The sequence below is a fragment of the Cynocephalus volans genome, chromosome 3 (assembly GCF_027409185.1).
Source record: "Cynocephalus volans isolate mCynVol1 chromosome 3, mCynVol1.pri, whole genome shotgun sequence".
Taxonomy (NCBI): domain Eukaryota; kingdom Metazoa; phylum Chordata; class Mammalia; order Dermoptera; family Cynocephalidae; genus Cynocephalus; species Cynocephalus volans.
Window position 1 is genome coordinate 15,249,542 of NC_084462.1, and position 27,107 is coordinate 15,276,648.

Sequence of the window (27,107 nt, forward strand, 5' to 3'; positions counted from 1 at the left end):
GCTGGGCTGTCCAGCTGGCATGCCTCGCCTTGGCTTTGCTGGCTCCTTAACTTCCCTGAGCTTCAGTTTTCTCATCTGTAAAATGGGTCTAGTAGTAATGCCTGCCAAATAGAATTTGATAATTAGATGATCCAGGATAAATGAAGCACCGAGAAGAGAGCCTGGCACAAAGAAAGTTCTATGTAAGTGTTTGCTATTATGAATGGAAAAGAGTCACAGAAAGCTGGCTGCAGTGTGGACCCACTGCCAGACCCATGGGTAGTCCTGTGGGGCACAGGCTGGTCCCAGGCCAGTTCTTCTGTCGTCCAGCCATGCATTGTCCTCTGTGACTGCCTCATCCTAGCCTAGCCCTAGAAAAGGCTGAAAATGTTCAGCTCTGTGCTTAGACTGGGGCCACACCCAGCGGACACATTATAGCTTAGTGTCTAAAAGCTGGGACTCTGGAATGTCAGCTAGTGCTGGTTACAAATTTTGGCTGTGCCTCTTACTTGCCTTGGCTGGTTACTTCATCTCTGTATGCCTCAGTTTCCTCATCTGTAAAGTGGGGAAAACAAGGACATCAGGTTCCCAAGTTGTTGTAAGTATCTGATGAGACAAAGTAGGTGTTCAACAGGCAGTGCTACTACTATAACTATTATCATTATTTAGGTGCCTACTGGAGCAAAATCGTGCAAGCCCCAGTGGCCCCCGCTGATAGTGCTGCTGGGAACAGTAGGGTCCTATTATAGTCACTGTAACTGTCAGCAGAATGTTCCCATAGCAGTGTTCATCTCAGAAGAGTGGCTTCTTGTTGGAATCCATTAGGACCCGAGTTCTTTGATTCAGCGCTTGGTGGGAGGGGAAATACCCTTCATGGATCTTGACCAATGCCTAACGATGTTCATTCGTTCATTTGACACGCTTTTACTGAGCACCTACTGCGGGTCAGCTATTAAACCATGATCAAGTGACACGTAATTCAGAAATGGATCAGTGCTAAGAAGATAAAATGAGGTGATGGCTTAGACCAGGATTAGTGAACTTCTTTAAAGCATGTGAGGGTGAATATTGTCGGCTTTGCAAGTACTCAACTCTGCTATTGTAGCATGAAAGCAGCCATAGACAGTAGAGAAATGGACTATCTAGGCTGTGTTCTAATAAAACTTTACTTACAAAACTGGACAAATGGGCTGGATTTGTCCTGTGGGCTGTAGTGTTCCAACTCCTGGCTTAGACCTGTGAGTGGAACAAGTCTGTTCATTAGAAAAAATGGTCAAGGAAGGTGATACTGAAAGACAAGGGCCAGAGTGTTCCAGGCTGGGGGGCAGCAAGTGCAAAGGTCCTGTGGCAGGAGCAGACAGGTGTCAGTAGGCTTTGCCTGATCAAGAATCAGGGAGGCTGGTGTGGTGGATGCCCTGTGTGATGGACAAATGGTGAGAAATGGGGTTGGGGTGGCAGCAAGGGCCATGTCATGGTAACAGGATTCATTCCAGTGCAGCAGAGGCCCCTGGAGGGAGTAGCAGTAGTAGCATGATCTGGTGGAGCCTGGGGAGATCAGAGCTGGACACACTAACCAAAGGATGGATGGTGCTTAAAGACACAAATCAGATGGGGTCCCCTTGGGAGAAAGTTCCCAGGGTAGGTCATCCAGCGACCATACTGTGCATCCTAGCTGCGGAGAGAGTACCTGGCAAGCCCTGGTTTGGATAGAAGTTCACCTGCTCCTTAGAGAGTGAGTGGGGTAGCCCCAGGCCCAGGTGATTGTCTGTACAGGTGCATGTGTTTCTGGCTGAGTGGGTGCCCACTGATGTGTGCAGACTTTCCAGAGGCGTTGCAGCTCTTCTTGATGGCCTTTTAAATGCCCGGTTTTCTTCCTGCCTGTCTTGCAGGATTTGGGATGGTGGCAGTTTTCCATGATGCACAGAAGGTGGATGCGTGGCCCACCCCTCTTAGGGCCTCAGTTTCCCATCTGCATCCAGGGATCTCGGACGGCCCTTAGCTCTGACTAGGACTCAGAGGACTGTGGCCTCTGGAAATGGCTGTGAACCCCTCTCTGTGCCCAGCAGCCACCCTTTCCAAGAGTCTGGCTGGTGGTTTGCTGTTAGTTTCTGCCTTAGCTCCTGTATCCATTCAACAGGTCAGCCATCCCTGCTTTATGGGACATGCTGACCCAGGCAGGCATTTGGCTCACCCCACAGGACTGAATGCCCCCTTTCCTGACTGGCCATGGGCCATGGCTGGGCAGCCCCCTGCGAGGGAGGGAGGAAGAATACTGGGTCACTTCTTGGAGGGACCCGTATGTGCACCTGTTCCCCATCAGCCCTGGAGAGGGTGGGAGTTGGGGTGGGGGCTCTACATGAGCGGACCCTCCCCACTCTTCATTCTCTCCATGTGTTGAGGGAGAGAATATGCCCCAGCCCACACCCCGCCAAGCTCTCATCAAAGGCTCTCTCTGGGGACATTGCCCCAGAGCCATTTTGGGACTGGATTGAAGCAGGGCCTCTTAGACCCCAACACATGGCCTTGAATTGGGGCCCCTGTTTCCTGGCTGAGTGGCCCTGACTGGCCATCTCCCTGTCTATAGGGTGTGAGTGTCGTGAAGATTTGGGGAGTGAATTCACCTAAACTGCTTAGCACAGCACTCAGCTCAAAGAAAGAACCACATAAATGCTGGCTTTTGTTCCTTCATAGGATTTGCGAACAAGCTGCCAGTTCCCTGTATTTTTAACCAAAGGAGAAGTTTTCTGTTTTCCCACGAATTACAGGACGTTGAGATCCCATATTGAACTCGAGTTCAAAGAGGCAAGTCCAGTTTCAAAATGGAGATAAAACCGCTGCCTGGTCACCCACAGCCCAAGTCCAGCTGATGCCAGCACTGGGGGTAGGAGGGCCATGATCCAAAGGAATCAGAGCAGTTGAGAAAACTGTTCTTTGGTGGCCTGAGCTTTGAAACTACAGATGATAGTTTAAGAGAACATTTTGAGAAATGGGCCACACTCACAGACTGTGGTAATGAGAGACCCTCAAACAAAGCGTTCCGGGGCTTTGGTTTGTGACTTATTCTTGTCTTGAAGAGGTGGATGCAGCAATGTGTGCTCGACCTCACAAGGTTGATGGGCGTGTAGTGGAGCCAAAGAGAGCTGTTTCTAGAGAGGATCCTGTAAAGCCTGGTGCCATCTAACAGTGAAGAAAATCTTTGCTGGTGGTATTAAAGAGGATACAGAAGAATACAGTTTGAGAGACTACTTTGAAAAATATGGCAAGACTGAAGCCATAGAAGTTACGGAAGACAGGCAGAGGGGAAAAAGAGAGGATTTGCTTTTGTAACTTTTGATGATCATGATACAGTTGATAACATCGTTCTTCAGAAATACCACCCTATAAATGGGCATAATTGTGAAATGAAAAAGCTCTTTCTAAACAAGAGATGCAGTCTGCTGGATCACAAAGAGGTCGTGGAGGTGGAGCTGGCAACGTTATGGGTCGTGGAGGAAATTTTGGCCGTGGTGGAAAGTTTGGTGGAAGAGGAGGCTGTGGTGATGGTGAGGTGGTGGCAGCCGAGGTTGTTATGGAGGAGGTGATGCTGGATATAATAGATTTGGAGGTGAGGGTGGCAACTATGGCAGTGGTCCTGGTCATAGCAGGAGAGGGCTATGGTGGTGGTGGACCAGGATGTGGAAACCAAGGTGGTGGATATGGTGGCGGTGGCGGAGGGATACTATGGTTACAATGAGGGAGGAAATTTTGGCGGTGGTAACTATGGTGGTGGTGGGAACTACAATGATTTGCGAAATTATAGTGGACAGCAGCAATCAAATTATGGACCCATGAAAGGGGGTAGTTTTGGTGGAAGAAGCTCGGGCAGTCCCTGTGGTGGTGGTTGTGGATCTGAAGGTGGAAGTGGTGGATATGGTAGCAGAAGGTTCTAAAAACAGCAGAAAAGGGCTACAGTTCTTAGCAGGAAGAGAGTGAGGAGTTGTCAGGAAAGCTGCAGGTTACTTCGAGACAGTCGTCCTGAGTGCATTAGAGGAAATGTAAAAATCTGCCACAGAAGGAACAATGCTCCATAGTCAGAAAAGTCACTGCAGCTTAACCAGGAAACCCTTCTTGTTCAGGACTGTCATAGCCACGTTTGCAAAAAGTGCAGCTATTGATTAATGCAATGTAGTATCAATTAGATGTACATGCCTGGGGTCTTTTATCTTTGTAGCTTTGTCTTTTTCTTTTCATTATACCAGGTATATTGCCTGTAAATTATGGTAGTGGTACCAGGTATACAAAATTAAGGAATTTTTAACTTAAAAAAAAATTAAATAAAGGACGTTGAGAGGTTTGTTACTCTTAACAGTGGAAGCAGCTGTGTGAGGAGGGAGGGAGGGATCGTGATGGTTGTTAGAGGGTCGAGTGAGGTGGACAGGGCCACGTGTGTGACAGGCAGCCAGGTAATGGCCTCTCAGCAAACATGGGGAGAGCATGTTGCAGGATGAGACACACTGGGGCCACTTCCCTCCCACTGAAGTCACAGTCGTTCAAGGAGTCCTGCAACTTTCTGGGATGGATCCTGGAGCCAGACCTCTGGGCCTGCGACACCAGCTTCCTTTGCCCCATGAGAGTCTGAACACCCGTCTTGGTGGCCAGCAGCTGACGGCCTCATGTGCCCAGCTCTGAGTGCTGGAGTCCTAGTGCCCAGAGGTGGCTGTGATCCAGGAGGAAACACAAACTTTCAGGACTGACACCTGGAGCCCACATGTGACGTTTGGGGAGCCCTGAAAGAAAGAGTACAGGATTTAGCCAGAGACGACTGGTTCCCCATCCAACCTCTGCCACTTTTTAGCCATGTGATTTTGCGAATGCCTTTTCTCCTCTCAGGACCTCAGAGTTCCTTGACTTTAAAATGGGAGCAGCGATGGGAGCTATAGGGGCTCTTGTAAGGAGTAATTGCCTGGCCAAGGGATGGACACGTGATGTTTATTGGACTCTGCCTGTCTTTGGCTTTTTTGAAAACAACAGTACCTTCCCGCAAAACATTCTTTATCATTTCTTAAAAATGTCATAAATTTTAGCATTGATTGCATGACCAGATTTGGGGGAAATAGACCAAAATTTCACAACCTTGCTGGGAGCTAATTTGCTGTGTTCAGTGGTCCTGCTTTAATGTGACTGAAGATTCTATATTAGTTTCCTATGGCTGCTGTAAATTACCACACAGTGACTGGCCTAAAACAACACAAATGTATTCTCCTACAGCTCTTGAGCTCAAAAGTCTAAAATGGACCTGTAGATTGTGTTTTTTCTGGAGGCTCTGGGGAGAATCTGTTTGCTGGACTTTTCCAGCTTCTAGAGGCCGCCCATATTCCTTGGCTTGTGGCCCCTTCCTCCATCCTCAAAGCCAGGAATGAAGCATCTTTTGTAGTCAAATATTCCTCTTATAAGGACCTTTATGACTACATTGGGCCCACCTGGATAATCCAGGAAAATCTCCCCATCTTGAGATCCTTAACTTGGTCACATCTGCAAAGTCCCTTTTGCCATGTGAGGTAGCATATTCACAGATTCTCGGGATTCAGACGTGGATGTTTTGGGGGGACCATTATCCAGCTCACACCAAATGGCTGGGAGAGGCCAACCCAGTAGTCATTCTCACTTTAGTATGAATAACCTCAGTTAGCACTTACTGTGTTTTCTTCAGAGCTAAAGGAAGTCCTAAAGGAAGGGGGTTTGGGTGTGGTCAGCTCTGGGGAAGAGGGAGACAAGAACGTGGGTGTGTGGAGGCCACCAGAGGCTCCTGAGAACTGGTCCTGAGCAGCCCCTCAAAGGGTGTGGTAGGTGGGATTGGAGGGTGTCATGGGTGCTCAGTGTACCCCTGGGGGCTGCCTCCCCTGCCCGTCTTTCTAGTGGCCTTTGGGACCCAGGGTGGCCATCCTTGCCAGGCAGAGGTATGAGAGAGGAGGAGTGTTTGAGTCTTCCTGGGGACCCCCGGCCTTCTTCATTTCACCAGGTTCTGCCTTTCCACCCCTTCTTAATCCCCTCACTCGCCACTGCCAAGACCATCTGGTATTGAGTGGTGACCTCGGAGCTGCGGCTTGTGCTTCGTTCCTTGGCTGGTATTTTATGAGGATGGGAACAGCCCAGTCAGGCGGTTCTGAAGTCAGCCTTGACACCTTTTCATTTTCCTGCCTGCTTGGACTGAGGCCAGGTGTGGCCAGGTGTGGTTTACTCGGTCCTCAGAGGCAATGGTGAGGGGGGTTCCAGGTGCTGACTGCCCCCTGTGTGAGGGGTGGTGGGTCCAGGGGCAGCTCTAGCTCCCAGGAAAGGTGTGGCAGTACCTGGAGGCTCCTCCTGCCCCCGGGTCACCCCAGGTGTCTTGGCCACAGGGTGTAGGTATCTCTCGGGTCAGAGGTAGGGGGCTCTGCCCAAAAGACTCATGGGGAGAAGCTGTCACACATACTCTGCAGCACCCCAGCACATCCTGGGCTCCCCCGAACCGAGTGTCTCCCCAGTGGCCCTCAGCACATGGCTCCTTTGTGCACAGTTGAGTAAGTGACTTACAAAGAACAGAGAGGTAGGTGTTGAAAAATCTGCTGCTGGGGCTTCCTGCTCTGAGGCTGTCCTTCAGCAGAGCCCTCACGGATGACGTGGAGTAGACGGCCCAACCCAGACCCTTCCCCTCTGTGCGCCGAAGTGCTCTTGTCTGTACACTGGGTCTATGGAGTTCAGACCCTTTCTCCAGGACAACTCCCAAGAAGCACAGTGCACTCCATGTCTCATGGGGACCATGGCACTGCATCCCAGGAGCCCCCCACCTGCCCTGACCAGGACAGCTCCCAGCTTACAGTGCTGACTGTAGCACCTTGGGCTGGCCAGGCAGGCAAGGACCAGCTAGGGGACAGTCCACAGGCCACGGGCCACTTGCTTCTTCTCAGAAGTTCCCAGTGTATTGAAAATGAGAGAAATGTCCAAACAGCTAGTGAAAGTTGTGGTATACTTGAACCCTTTACACTTAGCGCATTTCTGTCCCCTCCCACCTGCCCCCACCAATCCAGCTTATCTGGCTCCTTCTCAGATGCAGAACGCATGCCAATTTGTGATTTGTGATCTGTCACCCATGCAGCCCTGTGACCGTGTGTGTGTGTGTGTGTGTGTGTGTGTGTGTGTGTGTGTGTGTGTGTGTTTGTGGTGGTGGTGACAACATTCAAGTCAATGTCTGGGGCTCTGTGAATATGAGTTTCAGAATAAACATCCCTGCTCCGCGGGCCTAGGATGGGGGGTTCTCTTTGTTTCCATCCTGTACTTGGTCGATTTATTTATTTACTTTTACTAACTTCCTTCTCTGAACTTGATATTTTGCTTACTGTCACACAGAAAGCAAAACCAGAGCCCCCCTGCCTGAGTGCCTGAGTGAGGGGGTCCCAGGTGGGCGAGCCCTGCCTTCTCCTCCCGCTTGGGTGGGGTGTTGCCCGTGCTGGCTGGTCAGCCCGGCTGGTCGCTGTGACGGATGTTCTGCCTAGGCGGCACAGTGAGTAACAGAGGCTATTTACCTGTCCCCCTCCCTCTCGTTCTCCTGGCCAGGACAGTGACTTCCGGGTGGGCCCTGGGCTCCCAGTGTGCTCAGACGAGGACCTGTCCCATTGCAGGAAACCCTGGTCCCTGCTGCCCGTCTCCCTGTCATGGGTCAGGGCAGTGTATGCTCTGGGTGCTCAGCCAGCCCACAGTATCCGATAACGTCTTTCCACGTTTCCATCCCTCATCCCCGGAAAAAGAGCGCCACGCCAGTCCCCCGCCCTCCACACCTGGGCACACGGGGGAGAGGGGAGGCTGCCAGGTAACAGGTTCAGCCAAGGTCATCCCCTGCCTGGTACAGCGGGCTCGGTACTATTTCAAAGCGTTTTCCCAACGGCCCGGTCAGCAGCAGCTCCCTCTGTTCTCTGGTGCAGGAGGGAGGCAGAGATGCCTGACACTCTCCACGGGGGGATGTCCCATCTCCTCTCAACCTCCACTGGCCTCTCCCTCAGCTCTTGCAGGTATGAGGAGAAAAATCCCAATTGCCCTGGTACTGCTGGCTTCTGGCAAACCCAGAGATATCCCCATGCTGTCCCCTGCTCAGCAGCTAGGCTCTGAGAAGCCAGTGTGGCCAGGCTGGGTGTGACTCTAAGCTAGAGACGCTGCCTGTTGCAGCAAATAGACACAGCTCTAAGACCCCTGGCTCTCTTCTGGGGAGTTATTGGCTGGTGATGGCATCCACTGGGAGTCAGGTGGATGGTAACATGAAGGTTGTCATTTCACCATGTTATCTGGGCAGCTGATGGGCCAGAGTGGACTCTGCTGTAAGGATTCCCATTTTCTCTCTCATCAACGGCCCTGCACAGCGAGTAATTTTCCCTGCCCTCTTTTATTTTGTTGCAAACCTTAAATAGACCAGTCTTGTCTTTCCTTAGCAGCCTGGTGCATTAACCAGGGGCTTATTCTCATCCCTGGCCTCAAGCCTCCACTTCCAAATGTGAGCCTTGAATGCTGGGATGATGGAACCCTCCCTGCCCCTTCAAGTATGTCCTGAGGGCACAGCTCTTAGAGGGCCTTTATCAGGACAGATTGAGTTGGGTCCCTGCCCTGAGGAGCTCACAGCCTGTAGGAGCCTTAAAACAGCTCACAAGCAGCACTAACAACCTGGAAGAGGCCAGCTACCTTGAGCTCAAAGGCAGTGGAAGCTCAGCAGACCTCTGATGGGGTCAGGAAGGGTTCCTGGCGGTGGTGGCCTGGTACAAGATATTGTAGAAAGTACAAATGTTAAGTCAGGGAAGTGTGTTCCCAGCTGAGGGTCTCTGAGCATAATAAGTGCAGAAGAAAGGGTCTGCCCGGCCCTGGGGAAGGAGGGCCTGGTCAGCGTGGAGACCACATGAAGATCAGCTTAGAACCTTAGCAACTCCCCCACCTCCAGCCCCCATCACCTGCACTTCCTCTCCTGGGCATTTGTCCGAGGAAACAAACATGTACATCACGCGAAGGCTGCCTGCAATTGCCTGTGGCAATTTTATTCATAATTGCCAAGAACTGGAAGCAACCTGAGTGTCCTTCAGCAGGTGAGTGGATCCATATGGTGGAAACCGGTCAGCAGTAAAAAGGAGTGGACCGTTGACCCACAACGCCCCAGGGAGTATCTTACTGAGTTATGGCCGGTTACGCAGCTCCACTTTAGGATATTCTGGAACAGGTGTAACTGATCTGTGGTGGTCTTCTTTGGGAGTTTCATAGGATGGGCCCAGGTGGGGTGTTCTGGGAGTGGAAGGTCCTATGTCTTGACTGGGGTGTCGGCCACCCCAGTGTATTCATGTGTCAGGTGTATCACACTACTACCTGGAAGTGATACTTACATTAAAAATAGAAAGCTTCACAGGCTCCTTGGCCAGAAAGGAACCTCTGGGTTTGCAGTTTGCTCGTGTCCAAGCAAGGTCTGGCTGATGCTGGTGGCAGAGGGGGGTGGGTGGGCCGGGGTGGGGAGATGACGCTGTGGAGGGATGGCTGCCATCAGACCTAGAGAAACTGCCACGGCTCACCTGGGAGAGATGGGGCTGAGCTTCCAGACAGCTGGGGAGGAGCAATGGCCAAGACACAGCAATAGCTAAGACTCAGCATGTCCCCTTGTACCAGGCTTCACTGCGGGGAGGCCATTAGCTGCTACCCTCCCCATCAGCGACCCCTGGAGCCTGGGGGTGGCCACCTGTGACCAGATGTCTAGAACCAAACAGGCTGAGCTCAGGGAGGATGCCCCGATGGTCCACACACACACTTTGGTTCAGACACCTCAAGACAAACTACACGTTATACGCAGGTTGTCCATCCAAGGCCTTGACTACTCCCAGAGAGGGTCCGATGAGAGGAGATAAGTGTTGAGATACGAAGAAGGCCTATTCTCCAGTGGGGAGGCCCCCAGCACGTGCCAGGCAGGCTGAAGCTCTGGGACAGCTGAGGGCAGTGCTGGGTGCCAGGCTGGGACAGCACCTGGCCCTGAAGCCTGAGGTGAGCAGGTTCTTCTCCACCAGGGTCTGTTCTAAGCACCAGGAAGCTCACGTGTCAAGGCAGAGAGCTTCCTCGCAGTGCGGACAAGCACCTTGGTTACCTCCTTAGTAGTGGGAATGTTTCTATTTCACAACTTAGTGCAGGAAGTTTGCTGTGTTTTTGTTTTTACGCTACACCTGGTGTGTCCCTTCCGCTTACAGCTACGTGACTTGGGCATGTGTTTGACCTGCCCGTGGGGACAATAGGACGCCCGCCTCAGAGGGTCAGAGTTCAATGCCATGATGCAAGCAGAATGTGCAGGGCGGGGCCGGGTCCATGAAAATGTTCCTCTCATTCTTTGGGGTCAGCAGTGTTTATTAAGGAGTCATGGTGCCCATGGTAACTGGGGACCAGCTGTCTTCGGCAGAGGAGAAGAATGTATTTATACAAGAAGAGGAAGGTGCCTCCCTGCTTCAGACCCCTCCCAGACAACAAAACAACCCACAGCACATGATGAGGGGTATTATCAAAAGAGGAGCGAAGTTGCCCACCACAGGGACCCCAGCCCTTACCTGGGAGATGTTGGACCTCCCCTACCCTAAATGGACATTTGTGATGTCTCTGACCCAATTCCTCCCCCCAGATCACAGGTCAGACAAATCTGAGAATTGCACACAGATCTGCCTCTGAGCTGGGAGGAACCTGAGCCATTATGAGGAAAGGAGCAAGAGCAGGTTGGCCCGGGGCAAGATGTGGGGGCTTTAGCTCCACAGGAGTCTCCAAAGAATGAGGCAGGTGAGCCCCAGCCCTGAGCAAGGCCCCTGCCCGTGCTCTGTCTGCTGGAGGCTCATAGTGGACGCGGTGCCCTTCCCCCACTCTTCCCCTCCCCACGTCCCTGTGGCTCTGACACCGTAGGCTGCTCTTCCCGGGATGGCGGCTTCTCCTGGGAGACTGTGGAGATGCCTGTGGGAGGCAGGACACAGTGGCGGTGGGGAGGGCCCCTGGACACCTCAGTGGGATGCTCCACAAGGTGGCTCTCAGCTTTGGTGCACATAAAATCACGGGGTGATCACTGAAATGCAGCCTCCTGAGCTCCAGTCCTCAGGATTCTGATGCAGCCGGTCTGGGGTGGGCCCAGGAATTGTCATCTGTGACAGCCCCCCCTCCCCAAGGTGATTTGGCTGCAAGCGGCTCCTGGTGTGGCTGCCCCTCACAGGAGCTGTGGTGAGTGGGTGGGGTCCCAGCCCAGCCAGGCCTCCCACCAAGGACGTGTGAAGGAGCGGCTGGTGCCCTTCACTGTCCCCCATATATGCATCCCAGTGGGATCTGAAGAAGGTGCCCCCAGATGGTCTCTAGTTAGCACCAGGACAAGCAGACAGCTTGGGGAGGGGCCAATTGGCTGGGCTGGCAGAGGAAGTGTGGGGGGTTGTGAGGTTGGAGTGCTGAAAGCACTCAGATCAGCCTTGAGGTACATCAGCCGGGCCCACCGCCTTCCTCCCTTTCCCTCACCTTCACCTGGAGACCCCTTAGGCATCCTCTTGTTCCCATTTCTTACTGTGTAGAAAGGAAAACTGAGGCCCAAGACCACCCAGCACACACTCTTTCTGCCCCCCTCATCTCATAGGTCAGGGTACAGTAAGGTAGTCGAGGAGGTGATGGTTAGGGTTTTGTGTGGAGCTGAAAGAGGGTGCCCTGTGTCTGGGGTGGCAGTGAGTGCTGGACACTTCCTGGGGCATGCCCAGAGGGCAGGAGGCTCCTGGGCACTTTAGGGCCTCTGTAGGGAGTGTTCCACAGACAGAAGGCACTTCCTCACCACTTCTCTGAACTTCCTGGACTGTTCCGGGAAAGGAGGCATCTGGAAGCCAGAGACAGCCACAGGCTGCCCATAGAGTAGGTTGACTCAGCCTGGACTGACTTGAGGCTGCAGGATGCCCAGGGCAGCCTGCCTTGGGGCTGGGCTGGGACAGCCTGAGAAAGTCCCAAGGTGTGAAATGTGGGAACCAGGAACTGTTCTGGAACTAGGTCCAGAGGCCTGGAGCAAGTGCCAGAGCAGCAGAGCATTCCAGGTGTGTTATCTGCTTGGAGGGGTAGACAGGGGCGAGGGAGAGAGGAACAAGGCTAAATCATTGGCAGATAGAATTGCTCACTTTTTAGCATTCCAGATATTGCCACTGTGTATCAGGCAATGAGAGTTCAGCATGCATTTGCAACAAAAGTGGTAGAGGTGATGGTGATGATGATGGTGACGGTGGTGATGATGGTGATGGTGATGGTGATGGTGATGATGATGATGATGGTGGTGAGAATGATAGAAATTGAAGAAATGAGGTGACAAGAGCTCTAGGCTGCAAATAAATTTAGGCCCCACTCTGTGCTTCTCCCATCAATTCCTCATTCATTCATTTGTTTATGAAATACCTGTTCTAAGGCCAGCACTTGGCTGGGCACATGACCCAGAGGACAGAACGCTCCTGCCCCCAGGCCCTTCCCCTCGAGACAAGCAAACAATGCTGTCCAGTGTAGTGTGTGCCGAGCACTCCTCAGGGAAGGAGTCGTGCTGTCTCAGGCTGCCAGAGAAGGACCCATAGAGGGGCTGAGGCAGATCAGAAGGGGGCTGGAGGGAGGGAAGTACAGGCAAGGGGGAACAGTGCTTGCTAAGGCCTGGGGGCCTGGGGGCTTGGGTACATCCTCACTGGGAGGGGGATCTGCAGGAGTTGGGTGGGAGAGGAGGGCAGGGCTAGGAAGCTGACAAATTCTGGAGGGAACCAGTGGTGTTTCCAGCTGATTGGAATACCCCTGGGGTGGGGGAGGGTGTTAAGGAGGTGCGGTGAGTTGGAGGAGGATGAGATTGTCCGGCATCCTGTGGCTTTGAGGGTCTGTTTGCTGGAAGCCACTTTCCTCATCTCCCCTCAGGGGCTGCTCCCTGCTTCCCTCCTGCCTGGGGCACCTGGGTCTGGCCCAGGGCTGATGCTGTCCCCTGCTGGGGGCTCTCAGCCCTGCTATTTGTGGGAACTTGCCAGAAGGGTGTGGGGCGCATGGCCCCAGAGCCTGCAGTGAGGCTGCTCCCAGACTCTGCCTGCTGTGCTTGGCCCAGGAACGAACACAGGGTCTGGCAGGAGCCACCAGATGGGATGTGTTTTAATGACTGGATTTGTGCGGTTTACTCAAGTCAGCAAGTTATTTGTCTCCTGCTTGAGCTTCGAGTCTCCTTTTGCAGTGAGGAAATCAAACTCTTTATCTTTTCACAGCCACTAAATGCTCTTTCCCAGCCCCTCTGCGTGGCTGTGCTGGAAAAAAAATCAGTGGAGCCAGGTCTTAATCCCCTTCTCTTCAAGATCCCTCCAACAGCTCTGTTCTGTGGGAGGTGTGCACGTGTGAGTGTGCATACCTGGGAGCATGTGCATTTGTGAGTGTACAAGGGCATGTGTGTGCGCTAGCGTGTGCGCCTTGTGCCCACACGTGTATGAGTGCACGTGTGTGCATGTGTGCAAGCGTGCACTTGTGGGCATGCACTTGTGCACATCTGTACTGGGTGGTCACAACTAAATCACACAGCATCCTGGGTCCAGCCCCACACTGACTCTCAGCAGATATCACCCGAGTCTGCCCCTCTCTGGAGGCTCTACTGCTCTGTGATCATTAAAGAGTCCACCACAGGGCCAGCCAGGCCTGGAGAGCTCCACATGGATGTCCCATTTGCACTTGCAGGTGCAGATCCACCACACACTGAGTGCCTACAGTGTACCAGGCACTACCTCATCCCACAACAGCCCTGAGAGGCAGCTGTTGTCATTCTCCCTCTAGGGTTTGGAATCCAGGGCTGAGGAGAGGCCATACGGCCAATCAGTGGCAGAGCCAAGATGAAAACACAGACCTGGAGATGCTCTATCTGCAATGTCCCATAGAAGCAGATCTGATAAACGCCCTTCTTCAGGCCTTTTGTGTACAGGGCCAGGGGAGCAGGGAAGGGCTCAGTAATGTTGCCCTGTCACTGATGGGTATTGTGCACTGTGGCTGCCACCTGGGTGCAGAGAGGGGAAAGGCCCCCAAAAGGATTGAACGATTCCAGAGGGTCTTTCTGGAGGCAGTGGCCAGGGGAGAGGACTGACTGAGAAAGAGGAGGGAGGAAGGTGGGGAAGGAGGGCCAAGGAAGCCGGTGTTGTTAAGTGCAATTGCTGCAGTAGCAGATAACCCCGGGGGGCAGGGTCAGAGAGACAGGCAGTGAGGATGGACTCAGGTGAGGGAGGACAGAGAGAGGGACGGCCACAAAATCCAGACAGCATTAGAAAGGCCCCATCCACAGAGCCACACTGCCCAGTACACTAGCCACTAGCCATGTGTGCCTATTTAAATTTAAATTAATTAAAATAAAGTAGACTTTAAAGTCGGTTCCTCAGTGGCTCTAGCTACACTCGGATTGCCCAGTTACCATGTGTGGCCAGTGGAAAGCTCTGATGAACTGCTCTGGGCTAGAGGATAAGGAAGAGACCCCCAAGTCAAGGTTTGATGCAGGGAGCCCACCAAGGAGTAGACTCAAAGAGACTGGAGAATCTGTTTTTCCATATGGCCTGGATGGGGTGAGAACAGCTTGGCCCCAAAGAAAGTACTGGGTGCTGCCTCGGGAGTGGACGTTTTAGGAGCCCCGTCAGGGCTCTGCCCAGGGGCCAACACTGAGCTCTGACTGTCCAGGTAATGAGTGGTTGAGGCCAGTAGTATCCAAAGAAAATAATTCTTAATTCCACAACAGATTTTTTAAACAGGCCAGGGCATAGGTGTGTGTGTCGGGGGGGCTTGCAATCGGATGCACTGGGGAGTGTTGCACCGTGTGCTGGGCCATTCTGGGCAGTCGCCCTGCAGATGGAAGGCTCGAAGAAGTTTGCACAAAAGAGCTCTTGCCTCAATGTGTGTTCTCTTTTTTCCTGTTAAAACTTATTAAAATCCAGCAGAACTAGTGATCTGTGGCATGGGTTTTGCTGGAGGCCAGAGCTTCCAAGTTGAGTACAATGACCGCCTTTTAACCTTCAAAGTATCCACCACTCCAAAGGCTGCCAAGTTGGGAACTGTGGGCTGACTCCAGCAGGCTGACATATTTGGTTTAACCCATAGTGTTTTTTTTTTTTTTAAATGAAATTCTTTTCCCAGCATTTAAAAATCAGGAGATTCCACAAAGTCTAGACTCCTTCTCTTGAAATCTCAGAAGCACCGGCCAGCCTGGGCCTGCACTCTGCAGGGCAACCTCACAGAGCTCCGATCAGCTGTTCCTTCCCTGGGGCTGCCCGCACCTCTGGTCACCAGCAGCTCTGCCCTGTGGCAACCCTCCTTCACTATCTGTCTATTGCCAAAATGCACAACTGCAATGACCACAAATTCAGCAAGGTCATTAAATGAATGCATCTTTCATTTATCAATATGCCATGTACATTGTATTTTTAAGTAGCTCCTGTAATAATCCTCTGGCCTCACAGAGGGCCTTGGGTCCAGGGCCATTCCTAACCAGAGTCCTGTAAAGGCGAATGTTACATGGGATTATGAAAAATGGTCTGTTCCTAGCACACCCAGCCTCCCAAACTGGTTCTTAGAAAGCCTAATGGAGAAATACTTTATTTGGGTCAGCTGTGTGCAAGGAAACCGGGAGATTAGCCGGCATCTCCAGCTCTCCGGGAGCATCAAAGAGGGAGTGAACCACCAGCTGATTTGCAATGGATTGCCCTGAGACCTGAACTTGATTCTCCCCATCAGAAACCTCCCACTCCCTGGTGATGGAGACCTTTTATTCAGGACTCACACATCAGCTGAGTTTGTTTAGCAATAACCCTGGCTGCTGGCTGGCGACAGGCATTAGGGTGTTCAGAGGGATTCTGCTGACCTCAGCTGCATACCTGGATGGAAGGACCCAGGCTGGGGAAGCCAAGGGACAGGGAAAGTTTCCTGGGGAGTGTAGTGAGTCCCCATCACTAGGAGCATTCAGGCCTAGACTGGATGGTCTCCACCTTGTGTAGGAAGCATGGCCCTGGATTCTCGCCAGTTCTGTCTTTTCCAGCACCTGGAAAGGTCACCGGCGTTTGATTCTGGTAAATTCTTATCCAGTTGAGGGCTGAGTTCCCTCCTGGGCTGGCCTGAGAAGGGCCTCCTGGAGTGGACTGTAGGTGGAGGCAGGGACACAGTGAGCACCCAAATCACATGCAGGAAGCATTTTTGCTCTGACATGAAAGGATGATAGGTTAACATTTCTAAACTTTTAAGGTCAAACATTTGTATTGACAGGAACCCAAAAGGGCCCCTGTAGCTTGTCCCTGCCTGCCCAGGAGTTTAATTAAACATTCTGGAGCCTGAGATACTGGAGACCTTCAATGTTTACAGAATGACGCTGACCTTTCAAAAGCAGTCCTGCTATGGTTTCGTGTCCCTTGGCCAGGGTGGAGGGACAGGGAGGTGTGAGTGCTACTCTACCTGGGGCTGTCTGCTGCTAACTGTGGGAGGAGCCGATATCAGAGCCTCGGGGGTCCTCAAGGCCCCTCGGTGGAGACATAGAAGCCCAAGGAGGGTGGGCCATACCAGGGGTACATTCAGCAAACTGGAGGCAGAGTCAGGCCTGGCACAACAGGCACAGGCTGCACCCCACCAAGTGACCACGGGCCCCAGAGTGGGTGTGTGGCCAGTACAGGAGGAGCCTCTGAACTGCTTAGTCGAGAAAGGGCCCAGCTGGGACCTGGGGTCTTGAGCCTCTGCATCAGGCTTGCACTGCTCTACCGGCCTCATCTGTAGCTGGGTTCCCCATCTTCCTGAAATCTCAGGGTGACCCCAAGGAGAGATGGAGCTACACCCCATTTTACAGGTAAGAAAACTTCCCAACAGACAAAATAGTTTCTGTCACTATAGAGAGAAAGTATATTCAGTCTCAAGTTGCTACAGTAAGATTTAAATGCAGCCTGTGAATTTGAGTAACACCCAAATAAAAGTCCACCTAAGACTAATTGGACCAAAGTCTGCATATGTGCCTGTGAATGTTAGAAATCATTTGGAGCAGAAAGGCAATACAGGTTGAGCATCCCTAATCTGAAAATTCGAAATCTGAAACACTCCAAAATCCCAAACTTTTTGAACAACAGTGTGATGCTCAGAGGAAATGCTCCAAATATTCCAAAATCTGAAAAGATCTGAAATCTGAAACACTTCTGGTCCCAAGCATTTCGGACAGGAATACTCACGCTCCGTGAGAATGTGCTTATGTCAACCCTGTTTTCCTGATGAGAAGCATATTTCTCTCTCCCTGGGTGCCAGGCTGGCTGCTTCCTTGCTTGCCCATGGGCTGGCCTGAGCCACAACCGACCCTTGTCCCACTCTACATTCTGGTCGGGACTTCAGAGCCTCCTGCACTCCGTCCTCTAGGAGGGAGGTCTGGGCAGGGCTGGGCGGGTAGTCAGGAAGCCCAGCTCCAGGCTCAGTCTCAATCTGGGGCTCCCACCAAGTCCAGAGACTGTGGTGGGGGGAATAGGGAATAAGTGACATCCGAGGCAGCACTCTACCAAGTCCCCACTTGCACATGGGGAGTGAGGGTCACTCCACTCCACTGGCTTAGCCCCCTCTGTCTTCCCAGGGCCAGGAGGATGCCTAGCACATATTAAGCACTCAGCCTCTGCTGAATGAGTGAGTGAATGAACGTATGAATGAATGAAGGGACTCAGAGGGCTGAGTGCTGGTTCTTCCACCAACACTAGAGGGTCCCTGAGGAAGTCCCTTCTCCTCTCTGGCCTCAGTGTCTCCATCTGTAAAATGGGTGGGTGTGTGATCTCCAAGTTTCCTTCATCACAGAAGTGCTCCCACAGGCTTTGAGGCCTCCATAGTAGAAGCAGGAGAGCCCCACTGAGCAGCCAGGGCAGTGGGGCAGCCAGGACCGTGAGGAACCAGTGCCCCTATGAGAGCCCTGGCAGGGCACCTACCCACCCCGTAACTTAGGGGTACTCCAGGCCTAGGCTGCCTGCTGCTAGGAGGGCCACCACAGCCCAGATGACCATTCAGCCCTGGAGAAGCCAGGTTTAGGGTTGGATTGGACACAGCACTGATCAAAGAGGCACCAGGCACAGATGTGACCTACCCCATCTCGCTTCTTCCTGAACTTCAGAGGTGAGGCTTGGAGCAGCCTGTCCCTCGCCAAGGCCACCCAGGTAGCATTAAACCCTGTTTTAGTCGGCTTTGTGTTGCTATAACAGAATTACCTGAGACTGGGTAATTTATAAAGAAGAGAGGTTTATTTGGCTTACGATTCTGGGACAGCTGCATCTGGCATGGGCCTCAGGCTGCTTCTACTCATTGCGGAAAGTGGCTCACATGGCGACAGGAAGCAAGAGAGAGAGAGAAGGTGCCAGGGTCTTTTTAAGCAACGAGCTCTCATGGGAACTAATAGAGCGAGAACTCACTCATTAATCCCCCCTCCCCCAGGGAGAGCATTAATCCATTCATGAGGGATCCGCCCCCATGACTCAATCAGTTTCCAACACTGCCACATTGGAGATCAAATTTCCGCATGAGTTCTGGAGGGGACAACACATCCAAACTCCATCAAACCCCCATCCCTATCACCCCCAAACCCCTCACTTCTCATGGGGAAACTGAAATGTGAGGGGCCAGCTGCCAGCCACATCCAGTGCAGGAGAGGCAGCAGCACGCCGGTGGGCCAGGTCTGGCTTTGTGTCAGACTTCATGGTGCGGAGCATATCTGCTGCTCCAGAGTGTTTGTGTCTGCTCACTAGGCTGGGGAGGGTATGGGGGGAATAGCCACTCATCCTTGGTGCAGCTTCCAGAAGGTTTTGTGGATTTTGCCTTTGAGCTGGAGCTTGGAAGTGACTTACAATTAAAGCTTAAGCCAATGGTTCTCAAAAGTGCAGGGCGAGGTAACATGCTGTGTACAAAATGAGTTCCTCAGTCAATGCAGACTGGAGTGGGCCCTATTAACTGGCTGCGTGCCTTGTCAGAGCCTTTGCAGTGTGAATGTGGACTGCTGAGACCCCAGAGGGGGCTCCCATAAGGCACTATTACCCAACTTCAAACTTCTCTGATGGTGCCTTGTGTGCTGGGAAGTCCAGGGCCTAGTGTTCTGTGGGACACACACTTGGAAATGTTGACTTAGCCATTTGGAGATGTGAAGGGAAAGATGTTCCAGGAAGATGGGACAGTGTAAGCAAAGACAAGAGACTGGAGGACCGGGAGACAAGTGTGAGAAAGAGCAGATGGTGGTGACTCAAGCCTGGGAGTTGGGAAAGAGAGCAGAAGGAGCTGAGGCAGGGTGGGCAGGTTGCCCTGGTGGGAAAGGAAGTGGCATTGAAAGATAGATCACCTCTTGTAGACTTCAGAAAGGGGGCCCCAGATGGCCCCCAGAGGGCTTCCCAGCCTCCTCTCTTCCCAGGATCTGATGGGGTGACTAAGGGCAGGTTTGAGGGATGGTTTGTCAGCCTGACCCTGGCCCCTGAACCCACACCCTAGAGAAGTCTGTGTCTTGTCTAGTTTAGGGGCAATTCCTCTGCCACCAGCGCCTGCCCTGCCCTCCCATCCACTGCTCCATGGCCCACACTCAGTCCAAGTTTCTGGGCCCAGAGGCAAAGGCTGCCTTTTGCACATCAGCTTTGCCAAGAGTCTGTGTTTGGCTGGTGGCTTAGACCTGGTAGTGGGCCGATAAATATTTAATAACCAATTCCCCGGGGGGAAAAGCCTGATTTGTAGAGTTTGCCCGTTTCCATGGTGTAAATACCTCCTGCTTGGCTGATTTCAAACTGCCAACATGAGGTCACTAGTGCGGAGTTGGGAAGAAACGCACAGCATCCACCCTGCAGATACAAGACTCGTATATAACCTCAGGAACAGAGGAAATAGTAAAATGAAACAAAACAATTACAAAGTGATGAGATTTAGGTACTTACTGCTTTAAAAATATAATGTATTTAACTGTAAGTTTATATAATTTAATTTTTAATGATGACTCTGTTTAACAACCAGTTAGCAAAGTTCTTGGAAATTTAAGTCAGCTCTTGACAGCTGGTACAAGCTGGGTCCAGCACACCGCGGCATGCACCCTAAAACTGGAAGTTTTCTCAGTGACAGACCCTTTCTGTTTTTGTCCCATTTTCTCTAGGCAAACGAGGGAGCAGGAGACACCTCCTGACTTTTTTTATTTCTCCGACTACGAGAGGCACAATGCGGAGATCGCTGCCTTCCACCTGGACAGGTGAGCCCTTCCTTCTGTTGTCCTCCCCAAGGAGGAGCTGTTGCCGATGCAGCCCAATCCTGCATTCATTTGGTCATGCATTCATTTACCCAGATCCGTTAGTGACCACCTGCGACGAGTTCTGGGCACTGGGAACACAGTAGTGACAATAAACAACACTCATAGCTACTCCTTGTCCAGTGGCTGCTCTGTTCAGAGTACTGTATATATATAAGTTCTTTTAGCCCTCACCATACCCTATAGGTAGGTACTGTCATATCCCCATTTTACAGATGAGAAAACTGAGGCACTGTGAGAAATTACTTGCCCAGAGTCCCATTCCTTAACCATTCCTCTCTAACAGAGAGAAGTGGTCCCTGCTGTCATGGTTCTTATAATCTAGGTAGGCATCTCCTCCCACGTACCCAGCACCTACCACAGTGCCTGGCAAATGGGAGATACAAGGAGCAGCTGTGGGCAGGTGGTAGGTAGGTGTATAGTTGGGAATAAAGGAAAAAGAAAAGAGGGAAGGGAGGGAGGGAAGGAAGGAGTATTAAGTGTTAAGGATCATGGGGTATGAACTTCTCTTGGCCACCAAAGAAGGCTTCCTGGAGGAAATGGCGTTCATGGTGAGAGTGAGTGGGAGACCTGTGTGGCCACCTGTCTCCTGAGGAATGGCTCTGACCCAGCAGAGTGTGAATTACTCTTTAGGTTCCGCTTGGCCCCTTGCTGCTAGGGAGGTGGGAGGATGGCTGACATGTAGCTCTGTGAAGTGGGCTCCTCAGCAGCCCCTTGGGCTCAGCCTCTGTGTCTTTGAGGGACACTTCATGGGCCTGACCCTGGGGTAAGCTCCGAGGGTTCCAGAGGATTCCAGAGGATTGGGAGACTCCCACCCAGGCAGAGTGGAGGGGAGGAGGCACCCACCCTTGGTCCTCTGGACTCTCCCCAGCCTGCCCCGTGGGGCCCCGGCTGGAGTGTCTTGGCCAGGGCATGGCTGCAGCTGGCCACATTGGCATCCTCTCCTGTGCCCCGGCTGGTTAGAATGCAGAGTCCTGGGCTCCACCTAGATGCACTGGCCAAATCTGCATTTTAACAAGATCCTGGGTGATTCATGTGCATATTCATTTGAAAGCCCCCCCCCCCTTTTTTTTTAAATAAAAAATCTTATGTGGTGACTACAGAAATCCCTTAAAGCCATGAAGCTACCATCACTTATTAGGAAATGCAGGATCCCCTTGGCTCGGGTGCCTGTCGATGGGGTGGGGGGGTTGGCGGGGGCTCTGCAGCCCCTCCCATTGGGCCTGGGGCTTGGGTTGATGGTGGACACCACTGTCCCTTCACAACAACGGTGCAGGCCCATCGAGACATCCTGTATCATCAGAGAATGCTCACCTCCAGCATTCTCCATTTAATTAAGCAAGTGCAACACATACCGCACAGCTCAGAAAGAGTGCCATTAGAAGTGGCCGATTTAATTCAATTTCAGTTTAAGTTTAGCCCTGGAATGAGGGCATGTTTAAGTTCTTGAGGCACTTGGCAGGGCCGATGCCAGTCAATGAAGCGTCGCCAGCCTCAGTCCTCTGGGTCCACTTCTGCCCCCATTACTGCCAGTCCCAGGCTGAGGCCCCAGGGTTGGTTTCCACAAAGGCAGAGAACTGTGCTTCACTCAGGCTGGCTGTTGGGAGCTGCCAGGAGGGGCCACGGACAGTGAGGCCTCCTTTCCTGCCCCTTTCTTGCCAGGATCCTGGACTTCCGCCGAGTGCCTCCGGTGGCTGGCAGGATGGTCAACATGACCAAGGAAATCCGGGACGTCACTCGAGACAAGAAGCTGTGGAGAACCTTCTTCATCTCTCCAGGTAGGCTTGCACAGGGGCCACCGTCCCGTGGGCACACGGTGACTGTGAGCTTGGTTACCTCTCTCACAAAAGGGAAGTTGCTGTGGAATAACATTCTTCCACCTGCTGTTTCCACTTTCGGACATACCGTGGGCCCTCCACATCTGTGCGTGTTGATCTATACTGCAGGCTTAAAGGGTGGCCAGAAATGGTTGTCCCAGCATTATTGAATCAATCCTCTTTGCTGGGCATAGAGGTTATTTTTACCATTTGTTTATTTTAAAAGGCAAAATGAACTCACTTTTGGAAACTCCCAGCTTCTCCAGGATGTCATCTCCAGGTAGCCCCACCAGGGGTGACCTCTGTTCTCTAGATTCCTCTCCAGATTTAAAAATACCCCAGCAGGACCCTCACATCGTGACAGGGACCAGAGCAGCAGCTTCACCAATCCCTGGTGCCCTCGGAGGGTTGGCACAGGATGCCCTGCATATTGGGTGGAAATAGATATATCTACTGAGGTGCTGAAGTTTATAAAAATATTCAAGACTTTATATCTTACATCTTAAGTGCACACATGAACACAAATGATATTCTGCTTAATTATCTGCCCCAGGTTGCTTTAAACCTGACACTTGAGGCTCTGCTGACTGGTCCGTCCCTGATCACTTGTCCTGAGCTCTGGTGAAGTCCTCCCACGTCCCCAGGACTTTTGTCACTTGCATTCCATTAAAGGTGCTTGAGTGGTTCCCGCGATGCTGGGCAGAGGAATGAAGTGACCAGGCAGTCACTGGGGGGACTCTACACACTCCACACACCGTGGGAAAGCTACTCTTGATTGGCACGGCTCACGCTGCAGGAATGCCTCAGCCACACTCTACCTGTGTCTGTTTAGTGCATGCAGATAAAATCCAATTAAGGCCCTTGATTAGCTGTGTCTTCAGATTCCCTGGCACACAAAAGCTCAACCTAAAAGCTCGTTTCTTGTAGATGTTTCAGATCTATATACGCTGCATTTTTTCTCAACTGCATTCATAAATTCAGAATTTAATTAAGCTCTATTATTGTCATTCAGTACTCATTGCGATCCTCGTATGGTTTCTTCCTCTCAGAGCCCTTTAATAAGAAAAAACTAGGACCGAAATCCCCCCAAAAGGCAGGGAAGAACGTGCCTGGACCCACATGACCAGAAATCAAGAGGCAGGATAAGAGCCCACATGTTGGGAGGGTCTTTGAGGGCTTCTCAGTCAGCCCCACCTGAGCAGGACCCACAGCCGCAGCTTGCATGCCCTCACGGATAACTCAGTCCCTGTGTGGGCAGGCTGAGCTGCAAAGGTCCTTCTTTTTGAAGGGCTGAACTCCACCTCCCCAAGCTGGGCTTCCAAGGCTTCCTCCTGGGATCCCACAGGTGCATCTGAGCTCCTGCTCTCCTCAGCCCCTGGTGGATTGGAGGTCAGCCCTGATGCCCTTCCCACAACCTCACATCCCAGCTCCTCCAGCGTCCAGCCACTGCTCATAGTGTCTGAACACCTCACAGTCTGGCTGTGCCCAGCCCGTGCCACCACCGTCCCCAAGATGCCACCCAGGCTGTGCTTGGATGCTTGGTTACTTCATATCCATTTCTTCTTACAATTTTTATTGCAGCTTTCATAGTGATATATTTCAAAGTTTCAAAAAGCGAAGAGAATAACATTCTCCCATGCACAGGTGCACACGGCTCAGTTCAGCAATTGCTAACATTCTTCCAGCATAGACTTGATGCTCTACGTTTCAGACCAGGCCTAATTTCTGAGGATCTCAATTCAGCACTGACTGAAAGAGGTCACAGGGCCAGGCAGGGAAGGGTCAAAATGCCCCTTTACCTGCTCAGTGTCCAGATGTGGGCAGGGCAGTACCAAGCACCCTGAGCAGGTGGATCCAGGGCCAGCAACTCCCCCAGATCCATCAGACAGATCCGGTTCTGGCCAGCTGGATGTGAACAGGGAGGGAGAGTCCTGTCGGGAAGCCCCCCCCCACAGAGACAAGGACAGGACCTTCACATCCCACCAGCACATGTCCATTAGAAACCTCTCTGCCCAAGCTGGGAAGGATCCCAGGCGGCAGGAGCACAGGAAGAGCGGCCAGAGCGCTTGCTGAGTGATTTCTCATTGAATTCTAAGGACCAGCCGGCGGGGGTGGAATGTGTCTTCATCACTGTTCTTAAAGTTTTTTTGAGGTCTGATGGACATACAACAAATGGCACACATTTAAAATGTGTAATGTTTGGTAAGTTTGGTACATTTTTTTTTTTTACAATTTTTTATTTATTATTATTATTATTATTATTTTATTTTATTTTATTTTATTTTTTTCCTTAATTTTATTTTGTCGATATACAATGTGGATGATTATTGTGGCCCATTACCAAAACCTCCCTCCCTCCCCCCTCTCCCCCCTCCCACCTAACCATGTCCTTTCTGTTTGCTTGTTGTATCAACTTCAAGGAATTGTAGTTGTTGTGTCTCCTTCCCCCCCCCGTTTTGTGTGTGTGTGTGTGTGTGTGTGTGTGTGTGAATTTATTTATTTATTTTTAGCTCCCACCAATAAGTGAGAACATGTGGTATTTCTCTTTCTGTGCCTGACTTGTTTCGCTTAATTTAATTCTCTCAAGGTCCATCCATGTTGTTGCAAATGGCAGTATTTCATTCGTTTTTATAGCTGAGTAGTATTCCATTGTGTAGATGTACCACATTTTCCGTATCCACTCATCCGATGATGGACATTTGGGCTGGTTCCAACTCTTGGCTATTGTAAAGAGTGCTGCGATGAACATTGGGGAACAGGTATACCTTCGACTTGATGATTTCCATTCCTCTGGGTATATTCCCAGCAGTGGGATAGCTGGGTCATATGGCAGATCTATCTGCAATTGTTTGAGGAACCTCCATACCATTTTCCATAGAGGCTGCACCATTTTGCAGTCCCACCAACAATGTATGAGAGTTCCTTTTTCTCCATGACCTCGCCAGCATTTATCGTTTAGAGTCTTTCGGATTTTAGCCATCCTAACTGGGGTGAGATGGTATCTCAGTGTAGTTTTGATTTGCATTTCCTGATGCTGAGTGATGTTGAGCATTTTTTCATATGTCTGTTGGCCATTTGTATATCTTCCTTAGAGAAATGCCTACTTAGCTCTTTTGCTCATTTTTTAATTGGGTTGCTTGTTTTTTTCTTGTAAAGTTGTTTGAGTTCCTTGTATATTCTGGATATTAATCCTTTGTCAGATGTATATTTTGCAAATATTTTCTCCCACTCTGTTGGTTGTCTTTTAACTCTGTTAATTGTTTCTTTTGCTGTGCAGAAGCTCTTTAGTTTGATATAATCCCATTTGTTTATTTTTCCTTTGGTTGCCTGTGCTTTTGGGGTCGTATTCATGAAGTCTGTGTCCAGTCCTATTTCCTGAAGTGTCTCTCCTATGTTTTCTTTAAGAAGTTTTATTGTTTCAGGGTGTATGTTTAATTCTTTAATCCATTTTGAGTTGACTTTAGTGTATGGTGAAAGGTATGGGTCTAGTTTCATTCTCCTGCATATGGATATCCAGTTCTCCCAGCACCATTTACTAAAGAGGCAGTCTCTTCCCCAGTGTATAGGCTTGGTGCCTTTGTCAAAGATCAGATGGCTGTAGGTGTGTGGGTTGATTTCTGGATTCTCTATTCTATTCCATTGATCAGTGTGTCTGTTTTTATACCAGTACCATACTGTTTGGGTTATTATAGCTTTGTACTATAGTTTAAAGTCAGGTACTGTTATGCCTCCAGCTTTATTTTTTTTGCTCAGCGTTGCTTTGGCTATGCGTGGCCTTTTGTTATTCCATATAAATGTCTGGATAGTTCTTTCCATTTCTGAGAAAAATGTCATTGGAATTTTGATGGGGATTGCATTAAACTTGTATATCACTTTGGGTAGTATGGACATTTTCACTATGTTGATTCTTCCAATCCAAGAGCATGGGATATCTTTCCATCTTCTTGTATCCTCTCTAATTTCTCTCAGCAGTGGTTTGTAGTTCTCATGATAGAGATTTTTCACATCCTTGGTTAACTCAGTTCCTAAGTATTTTATTTTTTTGGTGGCTATTGTAAATGGGCAAGCTTTCTTGATTTCTCTTTCTGCATGTTCACTATTGGAGAATAGAAATGCTACTGATTTTTGTGTGTTGATTTTGTATCCTGCTACTGTGCTGAAATCATTTATCACCTCCAAGAGTTTTTTTGTAGAGGCTTTAGGCTGTTCGATATATAGGATCATGTCATCTGCAAAGAGGGACAGTTTGACTTCATCTTTTCCAATCTGAATGCCCTTTATTTCCTTCTCTTCTCTGATTGCTCTGGCTAGTACTTCCAACACTATGTTGAATAGGAGTGGTGAGAGTGGGCATCCTTGTCTAGTTCCTGTTCTTAAAGGAAAAGCTTACAGCTTTTCCCCATTCAGGATGATATTGGCAGTGGGTTTATCATATATGGCTTTAATTATGTTGAGATACTTTCCGTCTATACCTAACTTATAGAGGGTCTTTGTCATGAATGAGTGTTGAATTTTATTAAATGCTTTTTCAGCATCTGTAGAGATGATCATATGGTCCTTGTGTTTGATTTTATTAATATAGTGTATCACATTTATTGATTTGCGTATGTTGAACCAACCTTGCATCCCTGGGATGAATCCCACTTGATCGTGGTAAATAATTTTACGTATGTGTTGCTGTATTCTGTTTGCTAGTATTTTAGTGAGGATTTTTGCATCTATATTCATCAAGGATATCGGCCTGTAGTTTTCTTTTTTGGTTATATCTTTACCTGGTTTTGGTATCAGGATGATGTTTGCTTCATAGAATGAGTTTGGGAGATTTGCGTCTATTTCAATCAGAGGTTTTCTCTTCAACTTCCACAAGCCTGCTGGTTAAACTCTCCATTGTGTTTTTTATTTCGCTGAATAACTTCTTCAGTTCAGCAAGTTCTGCTACATTTCTTTTCAGGGCATTGATTTCCTTGTACATTTCCTCTTTCAGGTCCTGTATACTTTTCCTGGTTTCATCATGATGTCTAGCTGAGTTTTCTTGTATCTCA

At 50.6% G+C, this 27,107-nt stretch overlaps 1 protein-coding gene across 1 annotated transcript in view; it reads left to right on the forward strand.

Annotated features, from left to right (window-relative positions):
- The window catches only part of FAM20C (FAM20C golgi associated secretory pathway kinase), a 71,870-nt gene that overhangs the window by 34,566 nt on the left and 10,197 nt on the right, over positions 1 to 27,107 (forward strand). Inside the window, exons 4-5 of the mRNA XM_063089586.1 lie at positions 20,099 to 20,191; positions 21,911 to 22,026. Of these exons, the coding sequence (XP_062945656.1) occupies positions 20,099 to 20,191; positions 21,911 to 22,026 (209 nt within the window). The remainder of the gene's footprint in view (positions 1 to 20,098; positions 20,192 to 21,910; positions 22,027 to 27,107) is intronic.